The 27,911-nt window shown below is 48.1% G+C and overlaps 1 protein-coding gene across 1 annotated transcript in view; it reads left to right on the top strand.

The window, feature by feature from the left end:
- The window catches only part of LOC138447859 (lysosomal alpha-mannosidase-like), a 564,797-nt gene that overhangs the window by 406,371 nt on the left and 130,515 nt on the right, over positions 1-27,911 (top strand). The window contains exon 21 of the mRNA XM_069604298.1: positions 14,480-14,716. Within this exon, the coding sequence (XP_069460399.1) occupies positions 14,480-14,716 (237 nt within the window). The remainder of the gene's footprint in view (positions 1-14,479; positions 14,717-27,911) is intronic.

The following is a 27,911-nucleotide window of genomic DNA, read 5'->3' on the forward strand; positions in this document are numbered from 1 at the left end:
ATCCAGAGGTCAGATCCCTCAACCTTCACGCTTGGCTTCTGAAAGGTTGAGGTATAAGGATTGGGACCTCCCTGAAGACGTGTTGGAGGTGTTGCTCTCGGCCAGACGGCCGGCAACAAAGTCTCTGTACCGTTGCAGTTGGCGTCAATTCTGCGACTGGTGCAGAGTTAAGAATGTGGATCCTTTTGAATGAAACATTCCCATGGTTCTGTCTTTTTTACTTTCTTTGGCCCACAGGGGCTTGCAAGTGGGTACTGGCAGCCCTGTCCATATTTAAGCGCTCGTCTGAAGAATGTTCCTATTTTAAGATTACTTTAATTTCTCAGTTTTTGAAAGGGCTCACTAATGTGTTCCCTCCATCACCTTTTCTGGTGCCCGGTTGGGATTTGAACCTTGTTCTTAAGTTTCTTATGGGTGCTCTGTTTGAGCCTTTGCATTCTTGCCCTTTGAGACTGTTAAAACTGTGTTTTTGGTTGCGGTTACTTCCGCTCGCAGAGTGAGTGAGTTACAGGCACTTTCAGTTAAGCCACCCTTCACTGTGTTTCATAAGGACAGGGTTGTCCTTAGAGTTGGTCCTTCCTTTCTTCCGAAGGTGGTTTCGGAATTTCATTTGGGCCAGAAGGTTGTTCTTCCGGCATTCTATCCTCCTCCGCATCCTGGTAAGGAAGAGGAGAGGCTCCATAGGCTTGATCCTAGGAGAGCGTTGAGCTTTTATATTTCACGCATGTCCCGGGTCAGAGTGGACGATAAACTCTTCATTGGTTACGCTGGAAAGCGTTTTGGACAAGCTGTGACGAACCAGAGTTTGTCTCGTAGGATTATTTTGGCTATCTCTGAGTGTTACCGCTTGGAGGGTAAGGACCCACCGACTGGCTTGCGGGCCCATTCTACCAGGGGTTTGGCTGCATATACTGCCCTACAGAGGGGTGTTCCTATTCGTAACATCTGTGATGCAGCCACCTGGGCTTCTGTGCATACTTTTGTACGTCACTACTCCCTCGATTCCATCCGAGGACAGGATCTGGCCTTTGACAAGGCAGTCCTTTATTCCGCAATTTGATTGGGCATGCTAAATTTGTGTTCTAAATTCTTTTCCCACCTCCTTGCTTTGGTACTGCTTTGGGAGTCTGTCAAAGATATGGAATACGTCGGAGGACCCAATCCCCTCAAAGAACAAGTTACTCTCTTACCTGGTAACGTTTTTTCGATGGGATGGTCCGACAACGTATTGCATATCGCTCCCTCCCTACCTTCCCCGCTGCAGAATTTCTTATGCGATTGCAGCTTACGTTTCCGCAAGGCCTTGTGTGTCTGACTGGCAGAAGACTGGTGGCACACGTTCTGGGGGAAAAAACTACAACTGAGGCTACAGGCGTCGTGCCTCCTACTTATCACATCGGGTGACGTCGGCCGTCGGAGGAGGTCCTCAGGGACGGCGCATCGACGTAGGATGCAGACGCCGAAAATGTTCAGAAGCAGCACAGCTGTGGTGATTACTGTCAAAGATATGGAATACGTCGTCGGATCATCCCATCGAAAGAACGTTACCAGGTAAGAGAGTAACTTGTTCTTCTGATGCTTGTATCTGCTTAGATTCACATGCGACCCACCCTTCCTCCCCTCTGAGAGAATGCGCATGGATGCTTGTAGTACTATCTATCTGCTTGGATTATCTGTACTCACGCTACTCCTCATGCTACCTCATGTCAGAAAAAATACAATCTGAGGGTCCTAGACGCTGAGGGATCATGGGTACAGTGGACTTCACACTAGGGATAGTATTACTGGCACGCCCTGTGTCGACGCCCATTTTCGAGTTTCGGAAAACAAACTGTAATACTCTGCAACTTCCTCTAGATGTCCTGGCGCTCCGTAAGAAAGGATGTGAGCCAGTCCAGGGCAACCGGGGAACACCCAGCTATTCTCTTTAACGCTTTAACTAGGAGTTGATGATCTACCAGATCAAAGGCGGCACTAAGATCAAGCAACATCAGCATCCCTTTTTTGCCTCTGTCAACTAGCTCTAGCATATGGCTTTACAGGTCGAGCATGGCCGTCTCCGTACTATGGACGGCCCTGAAACCTGATTGTTGTTTATGAAGTGCTACCTGGCCTTCTATGTGTTTCTGTAATTGGTCGGTTGCCATTTTGTCTAGTATCTTAAGGATGCCCGGTTTAGGGGAGAGCTGCAACTCTGCCCTAGAATCCTAGCCACTTAGCAAACCAACATTAAACAGTGTGATTATTCCCGTTGCCCCTCTCCCTCCCACCCGCTCAAGGAAGACAAATCAAACTATGTAATACGGTACCCAACAGTCCTAGTGGCCGTGTACCATTATCCCACTATACAGGTTCTCTCAATTTAGCAAGGGTTCTATGTCTATGTCAAAATTACATTGTATGCCAGCTAGATTGCATTGATGGGCCCCTCTCCCACTATACAGGTCTCTCAAACTTAGCAGGATTTCTATGTCCAAATTGCATTGTGTGATATTTGGATTGCATTTATATGCCTCTCTCCCACTATACAGGTCTCTCAAATTTAGCAGGGGTGCTGTGTGCAAATTGCATTGTGTGATATTTAGATTGCATTGATAGACCTCTAGACAGGCCTCTCAAATTTAGCAGGGGTTCTGTGTCCAAATTGCATTGTATGCCAGCTAGATTGCATTGATAGTCCTCTCACCCTCTTTACAGGTCTCTCAAATTTAGCAAGGGTTCCATGTCCAAATTGCATTGTGTGATATTTTATTGCACTGATGGGCCTCTCTCCCACTGTACGGGTCTCTCAAATTTAGCAGGGGTTCTAGGTCCAATTTGCATTGTGTGATATTTAGATTGCATTGATAGACCTCTAGACAGGCCTCTCAAGTTTAGCAGGGGTTCTAGGTCCAATTTGCATTGTGTGATATTTAGATTGCATTGATGGGCTTCTCTCCCTCTTTACAGGTCTCTCAAATTTAGCAAGGGTTCCATGTCCAAATTGCATTGTGTGATATTTTATTGCACTGACGGGCCTCTCTCCCACTGTACAGGTCTCTCAAATTTAGCAGGGGTTCTTGGTCCAATTTGCATTGTGTGATATTTAGATTGCATTGATGGGCTTCTCTCCCTCTTTACAGGTCTCTCAAATTTAGCAAGGGTTCCATGTCCAAATTGCATTGTATGCCAGCTAAATTGCATTGAGAGGCCTCTCACCCTCTTTACAGGTCTCAAATTTAGCAGGGGTTGTAGGTCCAATTTGCATTGTGTGATATTTAGATTGCATTGATAGACCTCTAGACAGGCCTCAAGTTTAGCAGGGGTTCTAGGTCCAATTTGCATTGTGTGATATTTAGATTGCATTGACAGACCTCTAGACAGGCCTCTCAAGTTTAGCAGGGGTTCTAGGTCCAATTTGCATTGTGTGATATTTAGATTGCATTGATAGGCCTCTCTCCCTCTTTACAGGTCTCTCAAATTTAGCAAGGGTTCCATGTCCAAATTGCATTGTGTGATATTTTATTGCACTGATGGGCCTCTCTCCCACTGTACAGGTCTCTCAAATTTAGCAGGGGTTCTTGGTCCAATTTGCATTGTGTGATATTTAGATTGCATTGATGGGCTTCTCTCCCTCTTTACAGGTCTCTCAAATTTAGCAAGGGTTCCATGTCCAAATTGCATTGTATGCCAGCTAAATTGCATTGATAGGCCTCTCACCCTCTTTACAGGTCTCAAATTTAGCAGGGGTTCTAGGTCCAATTTGCATTGTGTGATATTTAGATTGCATTGATAGACCTCTAGACAGGCCTCAAGTTTAGCAGGGGTTCTAGGTCCAATTTGCATTGTGTGATATTTAGATTGCATTGATAGGCCTCTGGGCGGGCCTCTCAATTTTAGCAGGGGTTCTGTGTCCAAATTGCTTTGTATGCCAGCTAGATTGCATTGATGGGCCTCTCTCCCTCTTTACAGGTCTCTCAAATTTAGCAGGGGTTCTATGTCCAAATTGCATTGTGTGGTATTTAGATTGCATTGATGGGTCTCTCCCACTATACAAGTTTCTCAAATTTAGCTGGGGTTCTGTGTCCAAATTGCATTGTGTGATATTTAGATTTCATTGATTGGCCTATCTCCCACTATACAGGCCTCTCAAACTTCACTGACCAACTCACACTAAAGTGAGACAGAACCCGCCAGTGAATTACTGTGGAGCGACACTCCGATTAGGTTGATGAGGCATAAGTCCTAGTTGCGCCCCTCAAAGTCACTCTTCAGCTAGTACATATCCTTCTTAAACCCACATAGCTAGCTCACCGCAGTGAACCGCATACAGGGAGACAAAACACTAAAGAGAGCCACCGATAACACCCAAGTATACAGGCCTTAACCACCTCCCCACCCCTCCCAAGACAGTGACTGAACGAGTCAGCAACATCTGCTGAAATACCACCTCCAAACTGATAGCAGACAGGCCTCCACACTCAGTACTACACCACAAGACAACCAGACCAAAGCAGAACCAACTGGACATCAGAAAACAAATACAGACTAAACAACTCTCAATCTTCTAATGCCGCGCAAACGACCCACTCCGAGGGAAAGAAAAAGAGAAGAAAGAACAAACACTCCGGAACAGCAACAAGGAATCACAACTACTGAACACACCCCCACAGACAGGAACCAAATTCGAACATTGAAAGAGACAAATCCCTCTACTCCATACCTCGCTGACAACTGGTCACCAGAGCAAACCAAGCCAACGCCAGAAGCAGCAACATCAAACCACCTAACACAGGCACGCAGAAGAAGGATGAAAAACACTAGAAACAACAAACGCACGTCCGATGCGATAATACCTTACATCACCAAAGCTAGAGGAACTTCCAATCGACAACCACAACTCCTGGAAGACGAACCTGATGAAAACAAAAACCTAAGACAGAACCTAGAAGAACTCCTCGAAGACGTTGACCCCCGAAACCTACACCTCAACAAGAGATCGACCTGGAAGGAAAACTCAACACTGATCAGAAGACGACCTCAACAAGAAAGTCCAAACCAAACAACACCTCCAAACTCCACTGCAAATTAATAAACGCAAGATCCATATCAAAACACTAAACAGAGATCTTCCACCTACTCGATGACAACGGCATCGACATCCTATTCATCACAGAAACATGGCTGCACGACAACTACAAAATCACACTCCAAAGCTGCCTCCCAACCAACTTCAAATGCCTTCAAATAAACAGGAAAAAAAAGGAGGCATCGCAATAGCATTCAAAAGACACCTAAAAATAAAAACAGACGAACCATTCAACATCCTCAACTGGGAAACCATGGTAATACACCTAACGAGCCCGAAAACCAACATTACATTCATCCTGGTGTACAGACCACCGACATATGATGCAACCTTCGTCACCATTTCATAGAAGACATCGCCAACTTAGCCATCAACCACGAACACCTAATCATCCTGGGGCACTTCAACATCTGGTTTGAAGATAGTCACACCAACTCCCAAAACTCACTGATTGAACAACTCACTACCATGAAACTACAACAACTAGTCAAAGGGGCAACACACTCAGCAGGACACGCCTTCGATGCAATTTTCGCCAAGGAAAGACTCCTCACCACGGCACCGCCGATACAAATTATGGAGCAACCACCTCATCATCCCATTTGTGATCACTCTGCCTACTCAAGTCTGCATCCAACCTCCTAAACTCACATCCACCACAAAAAGAAACTGGAAACACGTCTAAGAAAGCAACCTATTCGAACAACTGAAGTTAACCAAACCCTCAACTACAGAACTAGAGCTAGCTGACCTAGACGGGAAAGCAGAGCTACTACACAAATGGATTGCAGATACAATTGACAAGATCGCCCCAGAAAAACCATTCACCCCATCAAAAATAAGAGCAATGGCAAAATGGTTCACCCCACTATTAAGCATCATGAAAAAGGAAAACAAAACGATGTAACTGGAATGGAGGAAAGAATACAATCCAGACAAAAAAACACTGTTCCATAAACAAATCATGCATACAAGAAGAAAATTCAAAAGGCAAAGAGAAGGCATTATGATGACAGAATCACCAATACCACCAACACACAAAAAGAATTGTTTAACATCATTGAAGAGATGAGAAACACACCAGGCTGTGATAAAACCCCAACCCCCTCAGAAACTATGCTACGCCCTGGCAGACCACTTCAAGAAAATAATCAATGACATCCGACAAACCATACAAAAGAGACCAACCAACCACAACATACAACCAAACGAACCTAACACAGAGCCACAGCACAAACTCAAAACCGTTCCTGAAATATCAGGAGAGGCATTCGCAATGCTTGTAAAACGCAGCAAGAAAGCTGGATCACCCATGGATCCCTGCCCCCCGGACATCTACAAATCAATCCGTGCACAAGGAACGCCAGCAGAATATTACAGAAACCTTCTAAATCTATCACTAGCAACAGGAACTGTACCGAGGACCTTCAAATCAGCATATATCAAACCACTTCTGAAAAACATAAGTGGAGACGTAGAAGACCTCTCCAACTACAGGCCGATCTCAAACATTCCATACCCGACAAACCACCTGGAAACCTACGGATATAAACTAACCAAAGAACACATAGAAAAACACAACCTGCTAGACCAAGCTCAAGTCGGTTTCAGACCCGGAAGAGGAACGAAAACAGCACTACTATCCATCTGTGAAGACCTAAAACAAACGCAGACTCAAGCCCAACCTCAGCCCTTATTCTGCTTGACCTCTCTGCAGCCTTCAACACAGTTAGCCATGACACCCTAACCAAAAGACTAGAAGACGTAGGCATAACTGACACAGCACTACTCTGGACTAAATCATTCCTAGCAGACAGAACAGAAACCGTATGGATTAAATCCTTCAAATCCACTCCACGAGTAAACGACTGTGGAGTGCCACAAAGATCCTCACTATCACCACTGTACTTCAACATCTACCAGACTCCAGTTATCAGAATCTTCAAAAAATACAACATTACATGCTACAACTATGCAGATGATACTCAAATCATCTACAAAATCAAAGAAACTGAAGCCGATCACTCAACCCTAATCGACTGTCTAAAAGAAGTGTTCAACTGGATGAATGCCAACAACCTGAAAATCCACGCAGGAAAGACAGAAATCATGATCAGATCCAAAGACCAAGAGAACGAAACCGCCATCCCGTGGCCAACGGAAATGGAAACCGCACCAACACCATCTAAGGTAGTAAAAAATCTGGGAGTCCTGATGGACAACACCCTAACCTTAGAACCACAAATAAATGCAACAGTCAAGAAATGTTTCTTCCTCCTCCACACGGCAAGAACAATCCTACCTTTCCTCTCCTTCACGCACAAAACACTCACTATCGTTACCCTCATCATGTCAAGAATCGACTATGCAAACAGCCTCTACCTCCAAATACCAGAATACCTCCTGAAGAAACTACAACGGATCCATAACGCAGCAGCCAGACTACTCCTCAAACTATCCAGAAGAGACCACATCACTCCTGCCCTAAAAACACTACACCGGCTCCCAGTAAAAAATTGTATCACCTTCAAAACAATGTGCATAATGCACAGGGCAATCAGTGGACAAGGAGCACAATTCCTACAAAAGAAAATAATCTGCAAGCCAACGAGACTCCTCAGGTCAAGCAACGAAATCCGCCTGGAACTAAAACCATACCTTAAGAAAAAAAACTTGGAGGCACCTCTTTCTACCACTTAGCTGCAAAAACCTGGAACAACATCCCAAAAGAAATAAGAAACACCAAAGATCACCTTAAATTCAGGAAATTACTAAAGACTTGGCTCTTCAACACCACAGACTCAAACTGAAAACCAAAACAGAAAGGAAAAGGGATGAGTAAATTGGAGAGGACACTGACAGCTCCCAGAACCGAAAGGGAAGCTCCCACGGCACCTGGACGGGTGACGCTGGGTAGAGTGGAACACAAGCGACACCCTTGGAGACGGAGTCAACAACCCCAACCAATCCCACCAAACACCTTCACCCGCCCCTTAGTTGCTACCAGGTACCACAGTGTTGTGGAATTATCGGGTTATGGGCAATCGCCACACTAGCTGAGTTGTGGACATTGGCTGGGGCACTGGCCATATGAGTAGGAGGGTAGGTCAGGTGGGGTTGTGAGGGAGGCTGGTAGAGGTGGGGGCCAGATCTGAAAGGGACCTTGAATTCCGGACGGGCCCAGATCAGGACAGAGGCGCAGGGGCACTCTCGCACCCCATCTGGGGAGATTACGCAAGCCCAGCGCCTCAATTCAGGATAGAGATGCCAACTAACCAATTCCACTAACAATTTCCCACTCTGCATACACCTCCCAAACTCAACAGCACAACAAACCGCACAAACTTCACAACATTGCAACAACAAAACAAAAAACACAGACTCTCACAACAGTACACAACGACTACCAGCCACAAACACCCCAGGCCCAGCCATCAGACCCACCGGGCTGAGGCCAACAGCACATCACTGCTCTCTTGCACTTTTCCAGCTTCCTCCCACTAACTCACACTCCCTTCCTCTTTCAGAGCCGCCAGAGAGCCGTTGGACCACTCCAGTGGTGCTAGTGCGCGGTACAAATGTCCTTTAACATTAACATGAAGTTAGAATTAGTGATCGGACAAAGGTTAGCTGGGTCCTTAGAATCCAGACCAGCCTTTTTGACCAAAGGCGTAATAGTTACTTTTTTAATTTCCTTAGGCACTAAGCCTTCTCTGAAAGATGCATCAATTATTTTGACAAAGATTGGTGCAAATATTTCTTTGTTTTCTAAATTGATTTTCGATGGTAGTATGTTTTCTGCACATGAAGTAGGTTTAATTTGCTTCAATACCCCCAGCATTTCCATTTCCGAGACTGATGTAAAATTAAATGCATCTATGACTCCCAGTTTAAGACAGTCTGTCTCCGGCGTAGAGTTTCCTGAGAGTTCCCTGGCCTTAATTATATTATTTCTTGCCTTTTGTGTTTTAGATGCAAAGGCATTTTGGACTATGTCACAGTCTTCCTTTAATGGGGAGAAAGGCGGTGTAAGTGCCTTTCGGTTTCTCGATTATTATTTTGAATATTTAACTTGTGGCATTTGATGTTGCTACAATTTCCTTATTATAATAATTGGCCTTTGCTTCTCTTATGCTTTCACTGTAATTTTTATTTGCTTGCTTCCAATTGTCCTTATTTTCCTTAGTGATTTTGGTGCCACTTTCTTTCTAGGGCTCTTTTTTCTACTTTGTTCATTTAGCTCTTCGCTGAACCACGCCTGGGCCTGCTGTTTTTCCAGAAATTTTGGTTTTCATTGGAGCTTTTAGTTCCACCAGATTTTAGCATCACTTCACAGCTATCTTGATCTTGAAAAGATTTCAAGATTCTGGATATGCAAGGTTTAAGTTGTTCTGCCCCCATGTTTTTAAAGCTTTTACTCAGTACTTTAATATGGGGGTTGTGTTGCTGTTTGGTAGTTTCCAGTGTTACCTCAAAGAGACTAGAAAGTGATCACTCCATATACATGGTTCAGTGATCACTTTCTCGGTCTGTAGGTTTTGAGTTGGGGCTCAATCTAATTGGTTTCCTTGTGGGGTTATAGGTTCTTTATTAATCACAAGGCAATCAAGATTTATTTTTAACATATTCTCCAATGAAATGGCTTTTTTATCAGTCACATTCCCTCTCCAGTAATTGAAATCGCCAACTAACAGTGTGGATGTATTTGATGATTTCAAGTTTATTAACTGGGAGCAAAGCTTGTTAGCAAAATCTGAAACTAAAGATGGAGTTCTATAGATAACTACAATGTTAAGGCATTTGTTGGGTGTATACGTTAATTTCAACGGTAAGGTTTCACATCCATTGCAGCTAAAATTTGCTTTGAATAATTTCATTGATTCTCTAGCTATAATGGCCACTCCCTCACCCTACCCACTATCTCCATTTCTGTTATACACTGTGTATCCTTCTGGTACTGCTATGTCACATGTAGGTCCTATTGGCTCTTTAAGCCATGTTTCCGTAATGCACAGTGCATCAAATTGTTTCTCAATCAACTTGTGTAAGTTGATTTCATGTTTACAAATTGAACGAGTGTTTAGCAGTCCCAAAGCGTGTGATAAGGCTGAAAGGGGGTTGTTGAAATAACTCTCCTCTCTGGCAACCACTTTCCATTTGATTCAAAACCCTACGCCCTTTAGACAACTCACCATTTATTCTGCTGTCTAGGATCAGCAATTCCTTATGAATTTAAAGGCTTATCTTTAGTGGGTTTCTAGCGCAGCCGCCCTTACACTTCCTTCCACAGACTGAGACAGAATGTGCCGCCCCGTGCACGCTGGCGCGTTTGCGCCTGGTTTCTATGGAAATAGGGCCTTGGAACTACAATCCTTCTGGGGATTGTAGTTCTTTACATACACAACAGGAGCTGATCGAAAAGGCTTCTCAGTTTCCTCGCATTACGTCCAATTTAGATACTTTACAATTTTAACTGCAGGAACTCAATTGCTCTTTAAATCTACTGTCTCCCTAGCGACTTAAGCACCACAGAGTAACAAATTCAATAATTCAGCAAACAATTCAATACAGGTTAAATTAGATGATTTTTTAAAAAAAAGAACTGATTCTAACCAATGTCTTGGGCACGCTGTCTTTTATACTACTGAGACAGACTGTGCAACTCACATTGACCCCTCTTGAGATAAGCCTGGATGCTCAGTCACTCTACCAACTTGTGTAGTACATGATTGTTAGGCAAAGTTTGTATGCAGTACCCTTTGGGACCACTACACACAACTAGGACTACAGGTGTAAGCAAAACCAACCTTTGGTATAAGTCTGTACTACCCAGTTTTTGGTAGCTTAGCTGAGCAGCCAGGCTTATCTCAAGAGGGAATGTGAGCTGTAATGATGTTACAGAGGTCTACAATCACAGGTGTTCAAATAAACTTACACTCAAGGTTTCTTTGTTAAATACTTATTAATTTATTCAACTGTCAGTTATAAAACATTCATAAAAAGGAGGCAATATAATCACACACAAATATACTTCAGTACTGTATACTCTAAGTTTCTGCGGCATTTTGAATACTTTGAAGGAGGAGCAAAAAGGCATAGGTTATCAGAACATAGAAAGAATACAATTATTTCTTAGGCAGTGCAGATATTTTGAGTTTACCAGAAGAGTTAATTCAATAGGCTAGGCCAAAGTCAATGGGCTAAAGTCTGGATAGGATAAAGTAGTTCTGGTAGTAAAACGGAAAAGTCTCTGCAACAGTTCTTGGGAATAGTTTGTAGCAAGAAGAATCATATGTTGGGTCACAAGCTGATTAGGCCTGTGAGTTGGCAAAGTTTCAAGCACTTTCACTGCTAGAGGTAAGTACTCTCCTGCAGATCTCGCTGTTCCTGGGCCTCAGTCGTGGGGACAAGAGGGAGGACGTCAGGGGACTCCTGCACTGGGACTGGTCAAAAAGCTGGCAACTGCCAAATCTTCAATTCTGGTAGCTGTAGTCAAGCACACAAACTGGTGTCCCTTTTCCTGGTTATTCGGTTTCCTGCAGTGCTCTGAGGAAAATACAGCCAGCTCTGAGAATGTTATCCGGGTGTCTTAGTGTCGAGTCGATTGGTCCCACCAACTCAAAGGGCGGAGTTTTCCTTGCAGTGCTTCTCTATCGAGATGAACTTAGCGATTCAGACCTGCAGCAGGGCTTCACCGGGCAAACCAATGGTCCAGGAGTTGCAGCAACCGTCCTCTTCAAGCTCGTCTTCGGTTCTTTCGTTCCAGTGGTCGACTCTGCCTTCCAAGCCAAGAGACTCGCCTTTTGTTCAGTTCTCTCCCTTTCATTCCAGCCTAGCTGTCACTCAACTAGCAGGGTGGCCATCCTTGCCAGACAGTCAGCCAGCCAATCACCACAGAGTGCATTTGGGTCTCCTAGGAGACTAAGCACAGGGAGTTTCGGGCACCTCCCTCACTTCCTGCCCACCCCAGACACATTCGGCGCCAGAGGCGGTCTTCACTCCTGAAGCCCGCCAAAGGCGAATGAACAAAGGAACCAAACCTGGTTTGGCACGCAGAGCAAAACTCTAGAAGGACCTTTCCACAAAGAAATGGTGAGAAAAGAAGACCGGGACCTGTTTTTACAGAGGGGGCTCAGATGCCATCTTGAAAAATATGGCTCCCGTGATTTAACGCTACCGGTGTTCGTGGTCGGGAAAAATCATTTTCTGCACTGAGGGTGCTGTGTGACACAAATGAAAAGATGCCTGTGGAGTTGGCTAAAACTCCATAACCAAAGAAAATACAGACAGAAAACAAACGGAATGATTGCCAAGAGGGCAAGGCTGATGCAGTTTCCCACCGGGTACTGCATACAATCTTGCCTAACAGACAAAGATTCACAGATCAACATTACACAGTACACAGTAGAAGGGGACCTAGAAGTGGGAGAGATTCACAGATCACCAGTAACGAAATAGAAGGTGACCTTGAAGTGGGAGAGAAGCCTAATGGGGCACAGATTCACAGAACAACAGTAACACAGTGGAAAGAGCGGGAGAAGCACATGAACACAGTACAGCTAACCACTAAGGGGAGCCTTAGGTTGCACAAAAACAGAGTAAGTGATGTCAACAGGATTAAGGGAAGTACGCCCAAAGACTGGGTATTTTAATAGGGAGTGGTAGTGGCTGCTGCCCCTTCCTGCACCTTCCTTACCTTTCAGTCGCTGATGGTCGACGACTGCGTTGCATACTCACTCTGGTCGATGACTGCATTGTATACTTGCACTCTGCGCCGCACCCCTTCATCGTTCAACACTGTGCCTTTGGCCTTCGAGGGTTTTGCCACAGAGGGTTCAATAGGCCTGATGGCGTCAACGTTGTGGCGTAGTATAGTGTGTCGTAGTCGCAGCAAGGGCCGATCGGGCAGCATAACCTACAGCGCTCAACACTGCACCCTTGGCCTACGCTGGCTTTGCCACAGAGTGTTCAGCAGGCCGGTTTTAAAGGCCTGATGGCGTCAACATTGTGGCGTTGTATAGTGTCATTGTTGCAGCGAGCGTCAATCGGGCAGTGTAACGAGCATGGCTCAACACCTCATTTGACATCACTTCACCCTCGTCAGATTTCACTGAGCACTACGTGAGGTCCTGTGGTGTGTGCTGACATCCTTGCACTTTTTCAGTACATGGGTACATTGGGTATGGTTGCTTAAGTGCATAACGTCTCTCCTACACTTAATCTGGTATAGGGACAAGACATGGGGTCCCATATACAGCTCTTCTCCTGCTATATGACGGCAGTGAGGGGGCGAGAGCCAGGGAAAATGCATCCACATGCTCCTCTACAACACCACACCCCAATGTGTGGAATCATAAAGCATCTGCCGTTCCCTGGTCATGTGAGAAGGGTCCCAGGGCAGGTTTTCTGGGAGAATCATCCCTGATTAATCACAAGAATGAGGAACTCGGAGACACCAGCTGATCGGAGAGGAATTATTTAAGGCTGTGAAGCACAAGGACGATGAGACGGACTCCGCAGGGGCACAGCATGAAAAGAGCAGGTTTCACCAGTGGATCAGTAAGATGGAGTGTCTAACCATGGAGAGGCTGAAAGTCCTAACAAACTGTAAAGGGACCTGCCATGATCTGCTTGGCCCCGAGGTGAAAAGACCTGAAACTCCGCTAGGCTTGAGAGTTGGGTCAAATAGCCCTTAGGAATGAGGCCATGTACTAAAAAGGAGCCAAACCCCACAGCCCGCGTAGCTTACATATTGTGATCTATGGTTCTTTACCTCCCAAGACAGTTTTGGGAAAAGAATCAAGCTGTGTGCTACATCCCTTTCTCTGAGTAGAATAGAGATTGACGGGAAGTTCTGTATCCTTACTAGACTAAACAAACCCATGCACTATAACTAATTAATTCTTTTCATTTTTTGTTTAGATTGCTCATAGACCAGAACACCCTTTTAGGTAAGATAAACCGTTAGTCCTCATAGGCATTTATCCCAAGCCCCATCCTGAGCAGAATCTGTGCCAGATCTATAAATGTATTTCAAACTAGCAAGATGGAGTCTCTCTGTATTGGTTTGGTAGTATAACCGGGAAGGATTGCTGATGGAGGGGAGTAAGGATAGCTCAGGGGCAACACGTTTGTCTTGGAAGCAAGACAACGCAGCAAAACACAGGTTTGAATCCAGATCCTACACTTAGAAACCGCTCGTTGGTATTAAGCGCGTTATATAATTATGGTTCCTGAACTCCTTGTCTGCGTGGTCCTCTGTGTTGCTAGGAGGCATGGGTTGCTGCCTAGTACCTGACATATCTGTGTCTATGTGGAACTTTACTGGGCAACAATCTTGGGGGATGGGAGTATATAAACATATTGCTGCTGTATGCCTAGCTCACCCTATTTCTACACCTTTTCATTTAGGTTCATCGCCGGCTGGTGGTAGATGATGGTCGTGGGGTGGGAGAGGCGCTGTTGGAACCAGGCGAGTATAAGGATGGACTTGTGGTGCGAGGGAAGCACCTACTCTTTCTGGACACTGTGGAGTCATCTGCCGATTTACACAGACCCCAAGCCCAGCAGGAATTCATGGCTCCACAGATTGTCCTGGCACCTGGAGGAGGACCGCCCTACAGGGACAATCAATCCCTCAGTCTACAGGTGAGGACGTTGGCCCTCTGCCATACAGTGAGGCATAGATTTGGGGATAATTTGCCAAGTAAGGGTTTCTGAGCCATTGCCAAATGAGATTGGAAAATGTATAAACTATGCAGAAAATGTATAAACTATGCAGATGGTTTCCTGTGATGGACTGAGAGAAGGAAACGGAGCATAGAGTAGGGTGTGATTTGGGAGGGGGTAAGAGTCTGCTCCTTCCCTCTAGTGCATATGCAGTGAGACAGTGGCTTGACTGCGTCCTAGACTTTTCTCCAGTTCAGAGTATTTGCTGCTGGATTTACTTCACTAGCCACTGGTGCTCCACGTTGGCTTGGCCATGCAGGAGGGTGGCGGATGGGGGTAAGGGTCTGCTGCTTCCCTCTGGTACATATTCAGCGAGACTGGTGTCCTGGGCATTTCTCCAGTTCAGAGTATTTGCTGCTGGATTTCCATCCTGGGCTTTCCTTGCCCAGCCACTGGTGATCCACGTTGGCTTGGGCATGCAGTCTATGCTGGGACAGTTATGCAAGCTGTTTTACTGCTTGTTTTTTGGTGCATGGGTCTCCTGCTTTGGTGTTGGAAGCTGCCATTGTCTGGAAGGACTCGAACACCCACCTCATCAGAGCCAACGGGGGTCAGAGCAGGAAGGCTTCTCTTAGAGGGGGAAAGGGCTTTAGCTTGGTACAAAGAAATTGTAGCATATAAATGGTTCAAAGAAACACCGACTCAATAAAAAGAATGGTTTATTTAAATACAGTAGACCAAGATAAATCTTGGAAGTACTGTTCACATATCATATAAACACAAAACCATTTCAATACTTCTCCAGCATGGGGTCTGGCATGGATTCACATGCTCATGAATATTCCCCGTCGTCAGGCTGGGAATCCTCGGTAAAGAAAAAACCAGTATCAGTTTCGTTTCTGATCTGTCTTTCGTAGTAATAACCAATCACTGGTCTCTGCGTCATACTGACCACAGCCAATGACTGCCCTCTACCTAAGCACCGCCTCTGGCAGCCATCTTCAGATTTTTACCGCACGTTCATGTGTTGGGATCCTCGTGCTATTGCTCTCGAGCGTTAGTGCTATTTTTTCACGTTTTTTCTCAAAAACTTCGTTTTTTTGGTCAAAAGAGCCTCAAGCTCCACCGACTCTCCATCCGATCAACGGGGACCCGTGTCGGATTCGTCTGCGCCCCTCAAGGGTGAAGATTTCGTCGAGCTACGCTTTTGGAGGACTCCAGAAGCTTCTCAGGCCCGGACATGGCCCAGGAGAAGGGAAGCTCGACGCCCGGAAAGCTGTTCAGGATCTGCCCTGGATGCCAGCTGCAGAACGTCTTTAAGGAGGACGAACACTCCTTTTGTCTCTACTGCTTACATGAGGACAAGACGCACGTGGAGAAGGACTGTGCGTTTTGCGGCAATATGTCGGAGCGGACCATGAAGGACCGCCATCAACGTCTCGCCAACTGGCTGGAAGGGAAGAGCCCATCAGGCGAGAAGAAGAGGAAGAAATCCGAGCGGTCTTCTAAGACCTTTGAGGACGCCCCGGCGACGGGGGTCCAACACAAGGCCAAGCACCGCGAGTCCGCTGGCACCGGGAGCGCCGAACGGTCGGGCTCTACGGGCACCAGGCAGGGCGCACACTCCCCGGCACCATCAGCCACGAGCCAACGCTCTGGGTCGGGTAAGAGGAAGGGCGAGCACCCGGCGAAGCTCCTGGAGAGGCCCGGTCGAGCTCGAAGGCCCCATCAGAGGGGGAGCGAGGCAGTGTCCCCCCGCCCCCCTCAAGGATAAGGCGGTGAGCGCACCTAAGGTGGTGAAGGCCTTAATCCATCCGGCCAAACCCTCTATCGATACTGTCGCGGCGGCCCTGGCTCAGTCTGTGGAGGCTAGCCCAGTGGTGGCGACCTCGGGGCTCAGAGTCTCCCTGCCACCTCGGAGGGAGTCCTCTTTTGTGCCCATCGATAGGACCCCCGTGAAATCCCCGGCGGGGAAGAAAAAGGGGGGGCAGGGCGTCGTCATAGATTCGGCCTCAACCTCGGAGGAAGAGCTGATCGAGGTCTTAAGCCACGGCCTTGGCGTGGAAGACCGGCCCGTCGGGATGGATCCCGACGCAGGTGACGACGACATCGTCGAGGGTGCCGACGGGGCCCCTGATCGCCCGTCGGATTCCCCTCTGCCAGCGCCGCAAGACAACTCGGCGGCCATTTTGTTGGCTATACAGTCCTTATGCTCAGAGATAAGGACGAGACTACCGTTGCCGACGGAGGAACCTCTCCCGTCGGGGGTTCCTGAACCCGGGACCTTCTGGTGTTCCCCCGCCCAAGAAAAAAAGAAGGATTCACCCTCCACCTCCTTTTCAGCCGTCGCGCCCTGTCCAGCCCTCCTCCCCGTCCACCCGAGGGGATGATACGGGGACTGACACGGCAGCGACGGTTACGGACGACGAGGTTTACGATGAGGATCTACCGTCGTCACCTCCCACCAGGGCTTCTCCGCCCGACGAGATTGGATCGTTCCACTCCATGATCGCCAGGGCATCCGAGCTTTTCCAACTCTGCCCTGAGGAGAAGAAAAAGGAAGGATTCCTTTATCAACGGCGCGAGGCCAAGAGGAAGACGGTCCTCGCGGTGCCTCTACTGGACGACATTTGGGATGAGGGCCTCGCCCTCCTCAAGAACCCTTCCACGACGCCAGCTAGAAGAGACCGGTACGAGAAGAAGTACCGGGTCCCGGACGCGGCCCCCCTGTGCCTCCGGGCGCAGCCTACCCCAGACTCCGTCGTCTCCGCGGCGGCCAGGAAGAAAGCGGGGGGGGGTGCGGCCTCCACATCGACATCCCCACCGGACGGCGAGGGAAAGAAATTGGACGCTATGGGACGCAGGGTCATCTCGTCTGCAGCGACGACGATTAAAGCGGCCAACGCCTTGGCTATCGTGGCCCGCTACGACAGGGAGCTATGGTACAAACTGGCTCCCCTGCTGGACTTCCTACCGGACGACAAGAGGGCGGATGCCCTGGAGATCCTACAGGAAGGTGAGGTGGCGTCGGACCACGCCATCACTATTGCGACGGACATCGCCGACACTGGGTTTCGCCAGTTGGGCAACGGCGTGTGCCTTAGGCGGCGTGGATGGCTCAAGGCTACGGACCTCCGTCAAGACGTACAGACCAGAGTCCTGGACATGCCGTTCGATGGGAACAACCTGTTTGGGAAAACAGTGGACGATTCCCTTCAGGCCATTAAAGCGGACACTGAGACGGCCCGGGACCTTGGGGTTCTGCAGCAACGACGGACGCCCTTTCGGAGCAGCGGAGGCAAGGGCGCCTCCAAAGGTTCCGGCGGCGGTTTCTCCACCTACCGTCAAGCGGCCCGCTCGTCGTCTCAGGAGGCCTACAGGGGACGAGGCAAGTCTGGTGGACCACGCCGTCGTCGCCAAGGAGGTCAAGGCGGCAAAGCCTCGTCGAAACAGGATTGAACCGGCCGTGGGGTCGGGCCCCCACCGAAGCACCCCGGTGGGAGGCCGGCTGGGGAGCTTCGTCAGCGTGTGGGAGTCCATCTCCACCGACCGTTGGGTGCTGGACGCCTTAGCCCGGGGCCACGCGCTCGAGTTTCAAAGAAGGTGCCCGCGCGTCCCCCCCGTGGCCAGGAAAGAGCTTCACGTCCCTCAGCTTCTCCTGGAGGTAAAGGCGATGCTCAGGAAGGGCGCCATCGAACTCGTCCCAAAGAGGCTTCGGGGCTCCGGAGTTTACTCGAGATACTTCCTCGTGAAGAAGAAGACGGGAGGATGGCGCCCCATCCTAGACCTGCGACGTCTGAACAAGTTCATCAAGGCACAGAAGTTCCGGATGGTCACCCTCCAGCACGTCCTGGGGCAGCTGGAGGAAGGAGACTTCCTGTCGTCGTTGGATTTGGAGGATGCCTACTTCCATATTCCCATCCTAAAGGGGCACCGAAAATTCCTCAGGTTTGTGGTCCAAGGGCGTCACTACCAGTTCAAAGCCCTCCCCTTCGGACTACGGTCGGCACCCAGGGTATTCACCAAGTGCCTTGCACCGGTGGCGGCGCAGCTGCGCCGCGAGGGGATTCACGTCTACCCCTACCTGGACGACTGGCTCATCCGAGCCAAGACGAGGGAGCTCGCCGTGGAGCACACGGCAAGGACCGTCCAACTTCTCACGGACCTACGCCAAGTCCCACCTGGTACCCGCGCAAAACGCACTGTTTCTGGGAGCGAAGCTCGACACAGTGTCCCTTCTGGCCTCCCCGTCGGAGGAAAGGACCAGGTCCATCCTGGGCAAGGTACAGCGGATGTTGGTTTCCGACACGGCCAAGGTGAGGTCCATCAAGTCCCTCCTCAGAATGATGTCTTCTTGCATCTACCTCATTCCCATGTGCAGGCTCCGGATGCGCCTGTTGCAGGAGTTCCTGGATGCGCGCTGGATCCAAACGACGGGCGGCTTCGAGGAGAGGATCACACTCGACGAGAGTTTCCGCCGAGCGGTCCGGTGGTGGGGCAACCGCGCGCATCTGACGGCGGGCATGGACTTCCAGACCCCAGACCACCAGGAGACAGTGACCACGGATGCCTCCCTGGAAGGGTGGGGAGCGCACACCGAAAATCTGCACGCGAGAGGCCTTTGGCTCCCGACGGAGAAGTCCCTCCATATCAACGTCCTGGAGCTCCGTGCAGTGTTCTGGGCCCTCAGGTCCTTCCTTCCGTCCCTCAAGGGCAAGGTGGTGAGGATCTTCACCGACAACACCACCACCATGTTTTACATCAGGAAACAGGGCGGAACCAGGTCCCCAGCACTGTCCAAGGAGGCGCAGGACCTGTGGCATTGGGCCGTCGCCCAAAGGATGTTTCTGGTGCCGTTTCATCTGGCAGGGATAAAAAACACCATCGCCGACTCACTCAGCAGGGAGCTGCGCTCGTGCCACGAGTGGGAACTACGGCAGGATCTAGTGGATCGCCTCTTCCGACGGTGGGGCACACCCCAGATCGACCTGTTCGCGACGGCGACTAACTCCAAGTGCCGGAGGTTCGCCAGCAGGTTTCCCCAGGCGAGGAGCATGGGCGATGCTTTCTCGTTCCCCTGGGAGGGCCTGTTCCTCTACGCGTTCCTTCCTTTGCCACTGCTAATCCGGCTCGTCAACCAGCTCAAGAGGTCACGGTGCAGGATGATCCTCGTCGCACCTGCGTGGCCGAGGCAGACATGGTTCCCGGACCTTCTGGACTTGTCAGCGTCCCCGCCAATCAAGCTGCCGGTGGACGCGGATCTACTCTCCAGGGAAGGAGGCGCCATCCTCCACCACGACCCGAAATCGCTGAACTTGCAGGCCTGGCTCCTGCAGCGCTAGAGTTTGGAGGATACGACATACCGGCCGACTGCAGAGAGGTTCTTGCAAAGGCCAGGGCGTCCTCGACTCTTAAATGCTACGGACACAAATGGAAGAGGTTCTCTGTCTGGTGCCACGCACAGAAGATGAACCCTCTACGGATTACGGCTCCCCAGGTACTGCCGTACCTGCTGACGCTGGCCAAAGCTGGACTGGCACACGCGTCCATCAAGATTCATCTTGCTGCGATCTCCCGATACACCAGAACCACGGGCCGGACGTCCTTGTGGTCTCATCGTCTGGTGAAAGAGTTCATGAAGGGACTGTTCAGATCGTTCCCGCCGGTGAAGGCTCCGGCCCCGGCGTGGGAGCTCAACGTGGTGCTGACCAAGCTCATGGGACCTCCGTTCGAGCCTCTGCACTCGGCCCCGTTGAAGTTTCTGTCGTGGAAAACAGCGTTTCTTGTGGCCATCACCTCCGTACGACGGGTGGGAGAGATCCAGGCCCTTTCCTGCAAGGCCCCGTACTTGACTTTTCACGACACGAGGGTAGTGCTCAGGACGCACCCCTCCTTCATGCCCAAGGTACCGTTGGACTTCCATCTCAACGAACCCTTGGTGTTGCCTGTGTTCTTCCCGTCGCCTTCGTCGCCGGCTGAGAGGACTTTGCACTCGCTGGATGTGGCTAGAGCGCTGAAGTTCTACGTGGACCGCACGAAGTGTTTTCGGAAGACGTCACAACTCTTTGTGAACTTTGGACCTGTCAATCAGGGGAAGGCTCTCTCGAAGGCTTCCATTTCCAGATGGCTCTCCGGCTGTATCATGTACTGTCATCGGTTGGCAAACCGACCGCTGCCTGGCAGTCCGAGAGCCCATTCCACCAGAGCGATCGCAGCTACCACGGCGTTCCTTTCTGGTGTGCCCCTGCTGGACATATGTAGGGCTGCTACGTGGAGGTCGACGCACACCTTCACGAAATTCTACTGCGTCGATCGGGATTCCAGGGAGGAGTCCAGGGTCGGCCAAGCAGTGCTGCGCAACCTGTTCGCCTGAGGTGAGCCTGGTGAGGAGGTAAGATGCTTAATGTTGAGTTTGATGTACTGCTTAATGTTGAGCCTTTGCCACCTCCCGTGGTTGTGCATGTGTGTACTGCTATGTATTCTTTATTCATGAGCATGTGAATCCATGCCAGACCCAATGCTGGAGAAGGAACAAGTTACTTACCTGTAACTGTTGTTCTCCAGCATGGGTCTGGCATGGATTCACATGCGAACCCTCCCGCCTACCCCTCTGCGGCTCTTCACTTGGTCATACTGCCACTTCACGTGCTTCCAAATCTGAAGATGGCTGCCAGAGGCGGTGCTTAGGTAGAGGGCAGTCATTGGCTGTGGTCAGTATGACGCAGAGACCAGTGATTGGTTATTACTACGAAAGACAGATCAGAAACGAAACTGATACTGGTTTTTTCTTTACTGAGGATTCCCAGCCTGACGACGGGGAATATTCATGAGCATGTGAATCCATGCCAGACCCATGCTGGAGAACAACAGTTACAGGTAAGTAACTTGTTCCTTATGGTTTACAACCCAAAGTATACCCTTATTTAGATTACAATCAGCAGTCAAGGTGAGTCAAATCTATAACACATTTTGAATGACAATAAGCTATTCTTGGGGAGTTCAACCAGGTCAGATATACTTTCAGAATACAATAGGTAATTCAAGGGCAGTAGACCCTATTAGTCATAAAATACAGTGTTATTCAATTATAGAAACACTTGATTAGACCAACGCTGTTACAAGGATATCTTTACATAGGTAATGTTCTTCTATCAAGAATAGGTACAGTTATCACACCAATAGGAACACAGTTCAGAGTGTGTACCCTAACTTGCATACTACCTAGAGGCCTAAGGCTTCTCAAGGATAAGTATGGACACAGTAACCTGTTTTAGAAGTGCCCTTAAGCAATTCAGGGACAGCACAACCCAACAGGTGAGTAATTTACCATGTACTCTTCTAATGACACTCTGAGAGACTTCAGTCCGGCAAGTAAACGCACTTATTTGAATTAACTTCTGAAATATTAGTTTAAGAAGAGCAGCAGCCAATCAAGGTAAGCAAGTGACCTAATATATGTTTCATAGGGGCTACAAGCAACTCAAGGACAAGTAAGAACCTGGTGAAACTATTTTACAAGAGCACTAAAGCAATTCAGGGAAAGCACAACCCAGTGTTACAGGTTTAGAAGAGCAGCAGCTATTCCAGGTCAGTAAAGGCCGCTAAGAGGGGCTACAAACACTCAAAGACAAGTATTCACTCCAGGGCTGTTTTAGAAATGCACTAAAGCAGATCAGGGAAAGCAAAAGCCAATAACACACATTTAGAAAGACACAAGGCAGTTCAAGGTGGCTTAATCCTATTGGGCAGTTTATACACTCATTTACTTTAGAAATGATATAACTCTACCAACAATTTTACTTTTTAGAGCGTGCCACACAATTCAAGGCTAGCAATTTGACTTCCATACTTTGTAAAGGAGCAACCTGAAGGTTAGTATCAGGTTTTACACACTTTGTAACTTATTCTATTACAGAACCAAAGTTACTTGACAAACCATTTACAAGTAGGTACTTTTAACACTTGTTATATATTTCAAGACAGAAACCTTCTCATCAAATCCCTTCCCTAATTCCTGAGCATGAGTTTTCTCAGTGGCAGAAGGGGGACCCTATTGGTCTAGGAGCCCACTATAGGCAGGTCAGGATAGGGTTCAGTTTCAGGAGAGTTTCAGAGGATTTCTCTTCAGTCAAGTAAGTAGTTGGATGAAAAGTGGTTAGGGACTTCACAGAAGACTCACTATATGTGTTCCAGCATTCGACCTGAACGAATGGTATGGGAAAACTCCCAACCACACATCACCCATTCAGCCTCACATGATTCACACAAGACGTAAGGGTAGTATTCCCCAAGCCCACACAGTATCTCAGCAGAAAAGAAGAGCTTCTGGTTGGATACCTTCAGGATGCAGCAGCACATGATCTGGTCCATGGGTTCTTGGTCTGGAGACTGAAGAAATGGACACTGAAGGAAAACTGGCAGCAGTCCTCAACTGGGGAGGCATCCAACAATGTATTATTTGCAGCTTCACGCGGCTGTGGATTTGGTGTCTTTTTTGTTTTTACAGGGGCCAGATGAAGAACTAATATTGCCTGTTGGATTCTCTTCACACTCTAGTTCCTGCACTCTGGTGAGGACATCCTGGATTTGAATCGGGTCTCTGGAGATCCAAAGGTTCGGATGAAATCCGACTTCGGAAGACCATGCACTGCACTCAGGCTGAAGGTCCCCTGGTATTGGCGTTTTTCTGCCTAGCAAGGTAACAACACGTCAAGGGATTGCTCGTTTTGCGGGTCTTCCCAGCACTAGTGCATCTCACCAGCCTCTGGGAAGGAGTCCTCGCATTCGGGACCCCGAGGTCCCTTGGAAGGGTTACATCTGGCTCTGGTTACACATCAGGCTCTCTGGTCGCTGGAAATCGTTACAGCCGCTGGTTCTTCATCTTCCTCTTTGGATTTGGTTCCATTGTTTAGCTTGTCAGCAGCTTCCACGATCATAGTACTTATCAGGAACTACAGCACAACTTGTGTAACCTCTCCCTGCATTTTACAGAAAGGGGCAGAACTGGTTCCTTTCAAGCAAGGTGATAGACAAAGTACTGCAGGGTTTTGGACTCCTCCCTCGCTTCCTGTCGTCTCAGACATGCTGGAGCCTCAGCGGGGGATACAAAGGATTCCTGCCAAAGATAAAACTTAGAATTGCAGCGAACGAGAAATTGGGTAAAAAGGAGCCTACTGTTCTAGCAGAATGGTGGCTCTCCTGTACATTACCGCAGCTGATTTGAGAGCCTGGGAGTAATAATGAAAGTAGTTTCACTGCCATTAGCCATTCAAGTAAACTCGCAATTGTAACAAAAGGTTTACCAGGTAAGTAAGCAACAAGGGGATACAGTGCATCTCCCCAGCACACCTCATAGATGGGGTGTGCTGGCTCACTAAAGTCAATGTAAAGGGGGCGGGGAATCCCACTTTTACTTCTTGGGAACAGTAGTTCACTCAAAAAGTAATAAAAGAAATTACAAAGGAATGCCCTAAGGGGCAACCCAACCTAAGTTCAAAGGTTTCAGGGTACTATAAATCTTACATCGCAAGCCGACGCGCAGGGATGGAGTTTTGATCGCTACGGGTGGGATTCTAACCCAGTGAATACACAGAACGGAAATAAATTTGCCACTACATGTTAGGGAAAATTCTCTGTTTAGGCTGAATTTCCTAACCTAGTGAGTCCCCCAGCAGCTTTGCTGGATTTTTGGGGTTTATTTTTTTCTCCTGCCAAGAGTGAGACTCTTTTACCCTCATTCTTGGACATGATTTGAGTGTGTTCCTTTGACTCTAGATGTGTTTAATGGGCTATGGGGTCTTTTACTCCATAGGGCTTCATGTGTTTTTGTGATGTTACACAGCACCCTCAGTGCAGCAACACAGGGGTGTCATAGTGACCCCCCAGTATAGACTCCATACCCTGTGGCTGACTACTGTCTCCCAGGGCATGTAAAGTCACCATTGACTTTACTAGTCTTGAATTCTGAACAGAACCAGTACAAACCATTATATTGTGGACGTACTGTTAGTCGAGGGGGCACGTCTCCGTCCCCCCTGATCGAGTTTTGGCTGGTGGCAGTGGATACTACTTTTTATATTCAACCGCAAATATTTCTCTATGGGATTTTCCCATTGTTCGAGGCTAATATCTTTATTTATTTAATTACGATAGCCTCAAACATACCGCCGGTTTATTTATTATTAATTCTCCGGTTGGTATTTTTTGCCAAAACTCGGTTCTAAAATGCCGTTTGTGGTGACTCCAACCCAAGTCGAGCCCTTTGTTCCACTTTTTGGCGGACTTCTCCACAGAAGCCCTCCAAAGTGGTGCCATTCTGTCTGGGGTACTTAGGAGGGGTGGGGGGGGATTTAGGCACCCTGGACTGAGTTGCCTAGGCAACTCAAGTCGCACTCCGTCCTGATTGGCCCAAGTGATGAGCCGGCCGGCTCACCACTTAGCATGTTTGAGTGACAGCTAGGCTGAGTGAATGGGGGTTTTCTGCATAAAAGCAGGGCTTTGGGGACTGGGACTTCAGAAGTCGCCACAGGACCTAAGAATCCGACGAGGGAGAAACTGAGCCGACCGGCTACGACGAAACCACCGGTGGAGCCCTGCTGAACCGTCTCACCACTTTTCCCAACGACAGAGGAGATCTCCCGCCGGAGAGTCTTCTTCCTTTGACTGGTGGGAATAACCAGTTTCACCGTCTTTTCGCCTTCCCGACGCATCTCGTGGCCGCCTTGCCTGTGCCAAGCACCCCGGCAACCGGAATACCACGTTTTACCACGACCGCAAAATAAAGGGTAATACCTTTAACCGGAAAACTCCGCGGCTGGTTTCTTCCCTGGCAGTGCAACAACCTTCATCTTTCCTCCAAGTCGAGATCTTCTCTTCCCCTGGACGACGCCGAGACTTGCACCCGCTGCCAGGAACAACTGCCACCGCTGGAGGATCCTTCCCACTTAAGGTACCGTGTTCCGCCTGGCTTCCCTTGCCACCGACTGTACGGGGTAGATTTAGCCCCCGGAACCTGGGTTAGCCTGGGACACCCTGGCTAAACTTTTCGGAGCCTCTCTAAACTCTTTTCGAACTCTCTGCAAGACTTTCAAAGCCTAGTGTAACTGTGTGATCTTGGGCGCATTTGGGCTCTACTCTCTCTAAAAGTGGGCCCAGCCTATGGACTTTGGCTCACAAGTGACTTTTGCTCTTCTGCCTTGCTAAAAGTGTTCCTAAATCTTAGAGTGGTGTATCTTCACATATTCTGCCTTTTTCCCTCCCTTTTTCATGAACTTATTGGAGTGCCATCTATAGTTAAGCGCTCACCTCTGTCTGGAAATAAGTGGCGTTAACTAAGACTTGTCTGATAAGGAATAAGGGTTGTATATATCATAATAGTAACTGTGTTTAGAGTGATTTACAATAAGAGTGCTGGAGTGTTTCAAACAATGTGTGTTTAAATAAATAATGATATACTTTGATACCAAAGCTCTGGTCAGTGTTTGCTTGTGCTATTGTGTCCGAGTGCCTATTGTGTATACTTTGCATACTACCTAACTCTTCTTGAGGGAAGTCTGACTGCTCAGCCACAGCTACCAGGTGAATCTGGGTGGTACAGACTGCTACGAAGTCGGTTTACTGCTAACACCTGTAGTCCTAAATCTTTTGCAGTGTTCCCAAAGGGAACTGCACAGGTTTCTGCCTAACACTACAGAATACCATATGAATGGAAGTTATGTTTACACAATATGCCCTAATTTGAAAAAGGCTCAGTAAGAGCCGAAACACGTGTCATAGAAAAGGGCTCTCCTTTGGGAGATCTGTGATTGTTTTCCTTGAATTAGTTACAATTAAAACGACCTAATTTTGTGTGGCGCAGTTTGTGGGAAAACAACATAACCTTAATCAACCTCGGAGGAGGGGTAGTGGTTCCTCCGAACTTTTTCTTTCACACACTTGCCACACTGGCACACTGTGGATTTAAGAGGTTGCGAGGCCAAAGAAGTTGACTCCCACAAGTAAATCACTCCCACCCACCTGCAAATACGTACTATAAATCCAAGCACAGACTATGGAGAGACATAAAAATGTCAGAGGGGAAAAAGATTCCCACTCCCCTAGGAAAAAGGTAAAATAATTACCGAGGCTAAGCAAAAGGTTCTGGGGTTGACGCAGGTCAGGAAAATGTATCATAAATATGAAAATCTTACCCAATAACGGGACCGTCTTCAATTGGTGGGCCTGCCTTCCTTTATTTGTCCTTCTGTCAGAACCGGCTTTGCTGGTTTCTTCCGGCCTGCTGGCTGATTTGTCCCACTCAAAGCAAGGGCAATTGGTGTCTTTGGTTGTTGTGAAGTTCAACTCCTGGGTGACCGGATCCCCTTACTCACCCTGCAAAAGTATTATCTGGTTGTTTCACCTACTGAAACCACATTTTCTACAAAAACTACCACGAGTACACCTCTGGGCCCCAGATTGCTAGATTATTCTCGATACTTACCCACACATGATTGAAGATTTCTGCTGGTGGGCTTTAAACACATTTCTCCTTTGATTTGAATCTCGTCCTGGGGCTGCTGATCTCAAATCTGGCTGTGATCTTCTCTGGAGTGCCCGGGTGTGGTTTGTCACCATCTCAGTACCCGTGGGGTGGAACTGGGACTTACCCTGCTTTTCACCACAACCACCACACTGGCTACTGACTTCAATATTTCCTATGGAATATTCCAAGCTTACCTGAAACTCTTCCCAAAGTGAGACGTCTAGGTGCTTACCTGGACACTGCCATGTTTCCATGGTTTCCTCTGGGTCCTAAGACTGTACCCCTGATATTAAATGTATTTTCTGCTCTTCTCCTTTCACTCTGAAATACTGGCGTACGTTGTCTTACTGTGAGGTTCTACTGTATTGTTACTTGAAGAACCTTACAAAAAAAACTTCATTGCACATAGCATTACACGTGTACATGTACACACAAATGGATCCAAATACAGAACGCTTAGTTAACGTTTAAATTAGGGTTCCAAAGTTCTGTACGTATAATTAGACATAAAATGTCATGAGTTAAAAAGAAAGAAAAGATTAAAAAATGAAATTAAAATATTTCGTAATGTGTACACTTACGAGCTAGGGTCAGACCTCACTATACAGGCTAAATTAGCTCACGGGAAATTAACACATACATTCTCATTCTATT

The sequence above is a fragment of the Ambystoma mexicanum genome, chromosome 3q, assembly GCF_040938575.1.
Source record: "Ambystoma mexicanum isolate Mex_15411 chromosome 3q, UKY_AmexF1_1, whole genome shotgun sequence".
NCBI lineage: Eukaryota > Metazoa > Chordata > Amphibia > Caudata > Ambystomatidae > Ambystoma > Ambystoma mexicanum.